General features: G+C 36.8%; 1 protein-coding gene across 1 annotated transcript in view; it reads left to right on the forward strand.

Annotated features, from left to right (window-relative positions):
* Nucleotides 1-10893, forward strand: part of LOC107676058 (partitioning defective 3 homolog B-like) — a 187479-nt gene that overhangs the window by 23689 nt on the left and 152897 nt on the right. The window contains exon 2 of the mRNA XM_016470580.1: nt 9668-9836. Within this exon, the coding sequence (XP_016326066.1) occupies nt 9668-9836 (169 nt within the window). The remainder of the gene's footprint in view (nt 1-9667; nt 9837-10893) is intronic.

Here is a 10893-nt window from a genome sequence, read left to right on the forward strand (position 1 = left end):
TTTTTTTTACTTAACACAGTTAGATTTGAGTGATGTGGTGGAGACCAATGAGTTTATATCATATTTATATTTTAAAAAATATATATTTATTTCATATTTATGAAATTGTATGAATATACATATGCTTAGGTTATAATTCAGTTAGAATTTTTTATTTTTTTATTTTTTAAATATGTAATTTGTAATGTTTCAATATATATTTTAATCCATAAAGAACCAAACTGAAGCCTTAAGATGATCTCATTTCTCACGTTTCACTTGTTTTGCTCATTTAAAAATCTCCATAGGGTTCTATAGGCCCCATAGTGGCTGTAACCATAAAATGCAATTTTATGTAATTTTTCCCCACCAGATGGCATCAGAGACACTCGGTGACTCAATTCCAAGGCCATCTGTTGGTTTTTGATGAAACAGGACTGAAATTGTGTCTTTCTTTGTTGTTTTTTTTGTTTGTTGGTGAAATAATGTACAAAAACTGCTTATTTGCTTATGTTTTCTTAAAAATATCCAGAATAAAAGGTAAATGTGATAAAAATAACCAAAAAATAACAGAAAAACCTACATAAAAAATTAGAAAAAAAATTAGAAAAATGTTCCAATATAGGCTTTCTGGACCAAAAATAAAATTAGTGTCATTTTTGGTCGTCGGGTCATTTTGACCCGTGAAGGACACTTTTGTTATAGGTTCGGGAGGGACAGATGAGGGTTAAAGGAAATTCCATGAGAAAAAATCCTGAAAGATTTGCTTTAAATTGCTTATGTTATTCAAGGGCATTTTTATCATATTGAGAATCCCACTGGTCCAGTTGAGAATGGTGTTTTCTTCAAGATCTAGTTTGTTGTTGATCTAGTAGTTGTTTTGTGTAATGGCAGATAATTCTCAAATAATATCCTTTAGGATTGGTTCCAAATGATGAATTATGGAATCCTGTCTATGTTCATTTTGGATTTTTATTTATTTTTTTTTATTTTTAAGGCTATACTAAAACTTTTGGGAAACAATGCTGTAATTAGTGTGTGTGAAATTGTCTGAGAGATGGAAGGGGGTGTTGGATGGACGGATGATTAGGTCTGATTGACCCCACATTGGATGTTTCCGGCTCGTTAGGCAATGCAAGATGCCTGATTAGTGCTTTTGATTCCTCCACCAAGCCCGTGTGCATCTATTTTTCAGTGCATCCTCCCTTCTCCTGCATGTCAGGCTTTAGGAACAAAGAGACCAAACATATAAGTGAGATGGACAACTTGCTTCCAGCTACTGGGAGGTCAAATGCCTTGTAGTCAGTTTGTCTCAAGCTGTGCTTGTGTGTGTGTGTGTGTGTGTGTTTGATTACTACCATGTCAAGGCTCTTAAAGCCAGAAAATGAACATCTCTGCTTTTTAGAGCGTCAAAAAAACAAAAAAAACAACCTACCTGCAAGTGTCAAGGTAGCACAAATGTGTTTTGGTCTCCATGGTAACTCCCTAGAAACCACATGTTCTGCCGACACTGAACTGAAACATTTTTATTTTTTTCCCCCAACATTCTGCAGTGAATATGGTTCTGTTGTCTGATTTTGTTCTGTTGTTCTGTTGTCTGACTATTTCTCTTGTTTGCATCTGGGTCAATGATGTGATGCTCATTTTTTGTGGATCTATTAATTTAACTGCGGATGTATTAATTATATAAATTGTTGCACTGGTGTAACTGGCTTTTATTTATTTATTTTGTTGTTAATGTATTTATTTTTAATTCATGTATTTATTTTTTATTTCTGCATTTATTTCCACATTTCTGCATTTATTTCCATATTTCTTCGTTTTTTATTATTCATTTGTTTTTATTCTTTTTTTTATTTTATTTATATGTTTTAATACATGTGTGTATGCATTTATTTATTTTTTATTTTTTCATACCATAATTATTTACTTATTAATTTATTAAATATTTATTTTAATTACTTTGGGGAAACTTATTTTAAAAAGTGTTTTGTCTTTGGAAATTTATATTTGGAAAAAAGTCTTGTCTGTCAGTTTGGTGTAACATTCTTGATATTCATAATATTTATAAAACATACTATACCTCGATGTGTTGACTCACATGTAAGGTGTAAGGAAAACATTTTACTACTCGGTTACACCATTTTACATTTTTAGAGTGATTACATCAAAATGTTTTATTTTTGAAAAAAAAAACAAAAAAACAATGACACCAAACATAATGAATACATTTTTTTCATAATCACTTCATTTTTTTCATAATCACTTCATCTTTGTTATTATTTGTAAGTGACCTAGCTGAGTGTTTCCTGCTGCTCAGAAGTGCGAACGAAACATCACAGCAAGTTTCAGCACTAAAATCAAGTTCACACGCATTCAGCATGTTTCCAAATGTGCGCCGCAGCCGCAATTCCTCATAAACCCCCTGAAGCACGGATCTGAATGGAGAACAGCACCCTCCACATGCACACACACATAGATGCTTTGATTTACTGCAGGTTCCAGTAAAAGGCAGCTGCGCTTGCACAGCGCACCCTGCGACGTGACAGGTCTTATTATTATTTATAAGCATTCATAAAGAGAAAGGGTAAATTTGTCATTAATCTTACACACACACCACAGCCCAGGGGGGATTTTGGCACATTGTTTCCCACAAAGTAGCTCACGTTAAAAAAAGCCCACTCATTCATCAAGATGCTCATGTGAACACATCCGTCATGTTTTTTCCCCCTTCCAATGGTCTAATAATTAGCTCTCTCTAGTGCTAAACTAATGCCAGCTGCTCTCTTTCACCCTCACGTAAGACCCTCCATCAGTCCCCCCCTTCACTGGCACATTTACCCCCCTCAGATGCACCAGAGGGGCTGACGCTCAAATGGAAGGAGTGATTAAGGAGAAGAGGGGGCGGCAGATACCTGTGGAGCAGAGCCGCCACTCTAACTGCTTTCTCTTTGACCCGCTCTCACGCTCACATTCTCACTTTTTTAGTTTCATTCTTTGCTTTATTCTCCTTTGGAATCTGTCCTTTTCATTTCCATTTTAATTCCTTTACAGCACAGGTTCCCAAAGTTTGTTGTTTTTTGGTCAGGCAAACCCCTTTATACATAAAATATTTACTTGAAGTACCCTCTGAAATTTTAAGTTGATATTTCAGTAGTTTAACAACACATTTACAAGATCATTACTGCAGGTTTTCAGGATTTGGCCCCAGTGTACATGGTAAAATGTGATGTCTCTCTCTTTCTCTCACGCTCTCTCTCTCTCTCTCTCTCTCTCTCTCTCTCTCTCTCTCTCTCTCTCTCTCTCTCTCTCTCTCTGGGCTCTACGCTTACTGTTCTTTTTAGGAGCGCTTGTGCTCCTAATTTAAAAAATGTAGGAGCACAGTCAAAAATTTGGGATGCTCTGTTTTAGGCTGTAAGCTCTCATACGTGTGTGTTTGTGTTTTAGCGGTTACCCAATACCCTCTGGGGGTGAAAACTGCGGCCCAGGTGTGTCTTTTTGAGAGGTAATCTCACACATCTGGAGCCGATGTACAGCACACACATGGCGGCCGATCTCAGATTAGTCTGGTCTGCTCCTTAATCCCTGTAATTCCAGCCTTGTTTGCACTGCATCACCCACAATCACATTCCGAGGATTTTACCTGTGTTTGTGTGTGCTGACTCACTGTGTGTTTGTGAAGGCCTCAGCGCAGGTCACACAGGTGTGATTGATGTCAGTGCCCCTCTGTGGACGATCACGGTGGGAGATTTAGACAGACTTTTGTCAGGTTTATTTGTTATCTGGAGTGAAAGAGGGGCACGAATGAGAAGATGGAAGACTGTACAGGGAACTGGAGCGAAAATTAAGAATGTGAGGTAAAGTAGAACTCTATGCTCTAATCAAAGAATCCAGTTAAAAAAATTGTATTTACTGTATAATGCAGAATGTCACAGAATTTGGCAAAATTTGGATGAATAAATCAAAAGTAAGGCTGTATAATGAAGTGTCTGAATGTTAAACTGCAAAAAGATTGATTTTTAAATAATTGATGACAGAAATATGTTACTATTGTACAGTAGAATGTACTTCTCAAAGTAATAATAACAAAAATTATAATACTGCTTATGAGGAATATCACAAAATGTCAAACAATTTTGCATTTAATTTAAACAGTAAGACTGTCATTCAGCACTTTGTCAATTGTTCAAATTGATTTTTTTTAAAAATATTAATTAAATTGTAAGTTTTATGCATTTATTTGATAACAAAATGAATGTATTTGATAATATATTTCTATAAAATTATAAATTACAGTATCCAGAAAAATTAAAACAGACAACACAAAAAAAACAAAACAAAAAAAACAATCATTGGGCACTATTGTTGAAAATAATAATAATAAATTGTTAAAGTTCTATGAATTCAATTGAATATACATTTATTTTTAGTAAAACATAATCCAGAAAAAAATAAACAGAAAACACAGAATTTAAGAAAAAATAAAGTGGAATTTGGGGAAAAAAGCTTGAAATGACAATGAGCTCTTTTCTGCCTGCCTATTTATTTATTTTTTTTACATCAGCTTTTTATAGATGATCGTGTTCTCCACGATAACACTCAAAGTCATTATCATTTTAACAAACGAACAGCGCATTCACTTGCACCGGTGAAATCCCGTCGTGACCTAGCCGTTGATTGGCAGGTGGGGTTGGCATGGCAACAGGCTCCGTATCTCATTAGCATGCAGGTGGAGCAGGTAATGGATTACAAGAGGAAGTGACATTAGTCAGCATTGTTTGACATCATGTTTCCTCGGGCCAATATCTGCGTTTGAGCTGAGAGAAGAGAGGGCGAGATGGCTGCTAACTTGAATGCAAATCAATTAACGGGATTTTGTCACAAATGAGAAGAAAGTTTGTACCAACAGAGAAGTTAAAGGGGTCATATGACGAGTAAAATGCGCTGCGCACATTTGAATATTTGGGTTGAACTGTTTCGGAACAGTGTTTTAAATACAACTTAACCACTGATTTCTAGTTGTGTCCTCTTTTGGAAGGCCAAACAAAGTAGTTTCGCTTTCACAACGAAGCACACAGCGTCTACACAACATGGCGGTGGCGGCAACAGTGAGAATCAAAGTTACGCCTTCTTTCTTTGCGTGAACATTTGGGCGGCGTTATGCAAATCTTCCCACATCGTGACGTAGACATGTGGGGGTGTGTTAAAATGAGCTGTTTTAGGTAGGCGGGGTTGACTCTTAACTTTTATAAAGAATATCTCTTTGGATTTGAGACTTTAGTCTTTGCAACTTTACAGATCTTCTTTATGCACCAAGAGCTTGTAACACTCCAAAGAGAAAGGAAAAATTGAAATCGCATCATATGACCCCTTTAAGAAGTTGCAATAATTGGTTGGGCAACTGGTTCATCTCTGTTTATCATCTTTCCATTTGTATCTCACATTTAACTTAAAATGTGACTATATCTAATTGTGACTTTATATCTCAATTTTATTTGCCACAGTTTTGGCATTATATAATGACTGACTATATTTTGCACATTGTGACATTTTGAATTTATATGCTACAAAAGTGGCCTTATATCTCACAATTGTGCCTTATCAATTGTGACTTTACATCTCAGTTTTGACTTTTTATGCAACGATGTGACAATCTCACAATTTTAACTAAATCTCACACCTTTTTAACTTTATATCTCACAATTTTGACTATATTCCACAAACTGTTTCATAGTCACATCATGTCTTAATGTCAGTGTGACATTATCTCAATTTTGACTTTATTTCTCACAAATTTAAAGGGGACATCGGATGCAAAATTCACTTTTACATGGTGTTTACATAAATGTGTCTTTAGCAGTGTGTGGACACAACCACCCTACAATGATAAAAATCAATTCACTCCTTTTTTTTTTTTTAACCCCAAAAACCTAAATCGTCTCAATTATCAAGTCGTTTAGATTTTCTGAGCAGTATGACATCATATTGCTCAGGCCCCGCCCACGACCACTGACGGACTGTCCCGTATTAGCATATTTCCGCCCTCAGGCAGTTGTACGCTGTCCGCCATTTTCTCCGCGCTTGAGCAGTTGTAGCGACAACAACGTCTCGTAAGCAGTGCAGATGTTTTGTGGTTGGATGTAAAAGTAAACATAAGAGTCTTTATTTTCTCCCGACATCAGAGCCACTGAGGACGCAGTGGATTTGTTTTATTTTTGATGGTAACGCGCCTCCGAATACACAAAAAATGGAAGAGAGGGGTGTGGTGAGCAGTAGCTCATTATCATTTAAAGAGTCATGCACAGAAATGGGTCGCTGTGAACAGAGCTGTTTTTGACAAAGTAAAAAGGGTGTTGTTTTACACAACCATTGTGGAATTTTAAACAAAGTATGTTACAGACATTTCATGAAGGCCCTAAGAATTATACCTTATAACTTTTGGAAAATGGGCATCTGATGTCCCCTTTAAACTTAATATTTAATTTTGACTTTGTATGCTAAAAAATGGACTCTATCGTCACAATTTTGTCTTTATATCTCAAATTTCTTTATATGCCACAAAATTGACTCACTATTATGACTTTGTCATAATTTGTCATAGTTTTGACATCGTGCCACAATATGAGTTTATATTTTACATTTAACTATATTCCACAACTACTTAATATCTCAATTTTGATTTTATACGTCACAAAAGTCACTTATTCTTACAATTGTGACTGTATATGCCACAATGAGAATTTATCTGACAAGGTTGACTGTTTATCTCATAATTTTAACTTTACTTGCAACAAATATATTTTGAATGCCACAAAATTGACATTCTTTTTCACAACTGTCACTTTATATGTCACAGTTATACATTTATGTACAAAACAATGTGACCATTTAGAATTTTTTCCCCCCTCAATTACCTTTTTTATGTTTGACTCTGAGGTGAAATAGGTTTCCATTCATGTGGTTGAGTCGTTGACTTAACAATGACTGAACAGACAGTGTTTTTTTTGTTTTTTTTTTTGTAAGGAAACCAGTTTCAGACTGGCCTCCAAGGCACCATAACATCGCATCTAATGATCTAGGACAAATTTAAGTGAGCTTTAGAGGTTAACAACTTAACAAGCAAATATTTAATGATCGCACGCACCTTATCTTTAAAACCCAACGCTACGGGCAGGGTGCTCAGAAAACAACACAATGAATGTGTATGGCTGTGTTCATTTCCCAGTAGAAATTGAATCATAAATTGAAAAATCAAACAGTATTTTTACAGTTTTGGGCTCCGCCAGCAACTCTTTCCTAAGATAGAGAAATGTCACCAACTCTGTTGAGCCCTAATAGTCTATATTCCCTTAATACATACAGATACATTTGCATATCCTCTCAGAGGTTGTTTCGTTGATGAATGGCTCTCAGTAGAATTGAAAAGTGTGTCCGTGTTACAGCCCTCACGAGAGGCATCTGTGACCTGCCTGGCTGCTATTTATGAGGGAAGGAGTTTTCATTGTTGTTTTGTTCTGTTTGCAGCTCTGTGATTGGCTGAAATCGACACACATTTTTTTAAGAGTCACACACCTCTACGATCTTTCAGGAATAATGTGCAGCATGTATACACACAACTGTGCTGATGAATATCCCAGCCCGCACGCTTCAGGCCCAGAAATAGAGTTTGATTAGGTATGAAGCACTTAGAGGAAGAACCGGAGAGAGACGGCCATCTATCAAACCCGAGGAGAAGTGATTCCCCAAGATTACTTTTTCCCTCTCTCTCACTTTTGCCATCTGATCTGGACGATTTCTGTTTATTTTTCAGCACGAGAAATGTCAGGCCATCGAATCACGCAGACCGGGTTGGGGTGCACGGCACAATATTTCCCCATGATTGATAATGCATATTCCTGTCGCGTGTCACCGGTTATTGTTTTCCTGAAAAGCAGTCACAGATGCAGATGACTTCATATCGAGCTTCCGTCTCACCCTGCCGTATGTGTTACCTGCCCTCGTGGTTGATGTTCCCTGGCGTTTTTTTGTCTTTCATTAAGCCGTTGTTTCCTCTGCCAGGCCTTTGACGTGATTGGAAAGGCGAGTGTGGGCAAAGAAGGGAAGTGCTAATTCATTAGTGGCTGGCGAATGAATTCATCAGACGGCCCGGCTTTATGGCCGCTTGTCAACGTGCCAATCGGAGACGGTCAGAGACCACAGCGCACACAAACGTATTCTCTCTCATTACCATCGACGTCCTCTCAGCTCATAACCCTACCGTGACATTATGTTTGACAGCTTCTGATTCCCTTGTCACATCTAATTTGACCATTGATGCTTAACGCATGTGCTCACAGACACTTGTCGGCTTGGGTTTTATTTTTTAATTTCATTTTATATTTGTTTATCATACTGCCTGTCTTGTTTATATCATCACAATTGGTTTTGGAAAAAAGCTGTAAGCTACTCGACCAATGCATTTCACATAAGCTCTCAGCCGTTACATTAGAGTCTGTTCTATAGACAATTAGCTGTTGCCGGTGTAATGTGTCTAATTATTGTCTGATGGCTGTGTATATTAACTCGTTAGTAATTTCTTATTACATTTCGGACCATTTGAGGCACCTGCTGGAATAATAACATCTCTCACCAAGAGATAAGCATGTGTATTTTTTCAGTATAGCATACTAACATACTCCTTGCAATATATTTGTGGCATGTGTACTGTGCACTGTTTGATAAGTTTGTTTGCATGGAAAAACAGGATTGCCTATATTTGCCAACATGTAAACAGCAAACACTCCTGGGAGCACTGCATCCCACAATGCAATGCACTCAACTTGACCTTTCCAGTGTGGCGAATGAACCAGCAGTAGCATCCGATTCATTATGCGATTGGACTACCAGCATCAAGACATGTTTTGTTTTTGATTGGTATAAATTTTAAGTTATATTATTAATTATTAATAATTACATTTTATATAAAATAAAGTACTTTATAATACATATTTTAAGTAATGTTTTGTTTTATGAAAAAAAAAAAGTATTGTAAACTTTTAGTGTTAATGAAGCTTAATTATTTTTTTATTTATTTTTTTATTTTTTTATTTATTTGTTTATTTACATTCAGGTGTTTTTTTAGTGTCTCTGAAGTGTCCAAAAACATTTTGGGGCCACTGTAACTTATCTAGAATTTCTCATACTATACGTCCAAAGGAAACAGCATCTATTCTTCCAGTATTACATTCATAGTAATTTTTGAAAATCTATTATTAATATTGGCCTGTGTATTTCAGAGCTTTGCTCTGAGTGAGAATGAATTATCAGTAGTACAGTGGCACTGACCATCCACTCTACCTTCCACTGAACAAATCTTTGTGCCTTTTTTATTTTGCATATACTTTTAAATTAATGAGCTTGAGGAATGATGTCATATTCAGTGTTAACCATTTTGATACTGTAATTTTTGTTGGGCAAATGATTTGTGGTATGGATTTTGTACAAAACAAAAAAAGGAAACAGTTTGATCGATTCCCACATATTGGGACCTGCAGTTCTCTTTGTTTTCAGCTTTGTGCGTGTCTCTTGTGATGTCCTGTAAAATAGATATGATATGTATATACAGTGTACATTTTTAGCTGTATGTCTTGTTTGTTAGTTAATGATGTTTTTTCTGTTTTCTAATCTGCTTTGTGTTTGCTGTCCTCAGCTGAAGGCTGTGTATGAGAAGATGGAGCTCCAACAGAGGGCGATGTTGAGTCCCGGAGGGAGTGTGGCGTCCGGTCGCTCCAGCCCTGACCCCTCAGAACCTGAGCTCAGCGTCCTGCAGCCCTACCTGGGCAGTGAGATAGAGGTTACCCCCTCCACCCTCAAATCAAGTATGTCAGTGCTGGAATTCACATGTCCTCATCAATCACAAAGAAAAAGATGATAGATATGTTTAGCATGATCCACCAAAGAATCATGCCAGAATTCTATTCTATTCTATTCTATTCTATTCTATTCTATTCTGAATAGATTTTTCTGCCAAATAATTACAAGAACTGTCTTGGATCTTATAAGTTAGATGGGCAAAATGAAATTGTTGTTGATGTTTTAAAGCCTTATTCAAAATACAATTATAAATTATTATAAAAAAGTAAAAACTACTATAGGTGAATGAGGTATGTTAACTGTGGGTTCAGTTTGAGTCCCTGAAGCCTCTAAGGGTTAAACAATTCTTAGTTTCCAACATGCACAAGTGTCTTTCATTTCCAGCGACCACAGACCGACTGAATGGAGAAAACATCCGAGGGTGTGTGGGGGTTTTAAAGTGTCTGTTATACAGTTGTAGATAGTGAGTGTGATTTGTTTTCATAGTTATGTGTGAACTTGTGTGCATGTGTATTAGCAGCCCGTTATTGAGCTGATTTAGTGTGTGCATGTGTGTATGTTTGTGTTGTTTAGTGTTAACCCACTGTGCTTTGTATAATGTTTTGGAAAGACCACTAGGGTGTCAATGATAACAGAATTTTCACTTTTTGGATCACTATCCCTTTAAGACTTGTTAGCGACCACCCATAATTCCCTAGCAACTACTCAGCAACAGATTTGTGGCTATCAAAGTGGCTAACTCTCGCTCAATGTTTGACTGTCACAGCTGTATCAATTCAAATGAATGCAAACGTTACACTTGCTATTTCTGAATATATCATTGTGACTGCTCACTCAGCCTTGCCCTGGCTAACCTTCCCATAATGCCCCTCTCTGAAGCCAGACTGGAGGCAGATGTCCCTGTGTACACCTCAAACATTGCCATGTCGTTACATTACAAAAAAGTCCACTGTCAGCTGCACACACAATGCTCGTCTCGCTCATTTGTCAATTAAATGATGCCGGGGACAAAGGAACCGTGCCCAATGTAGTTTAGTAGCTGTGCCGTAGTGCCTGTGTGTG

The sequence above is a fragment of the Sinocyclocheilus anshuiensis genome, unplaced genomic scaffold (assembly GCF_001515605.1).
Source record: "Sinocyclocheilus anshuiensis isolate Anshui unplaced genomic scaffold, SAMN03320099.WGS_v1.1 scaffold1744, whole genome shotgun sequence".
Lineage (NCBI taxonomy): Eukaryota > Metazoa > Chordata > Actinopteri > Cypriniformes > Cyprinidae > Sinocyclocheilus > Sinocyclocheilus anshuiensis.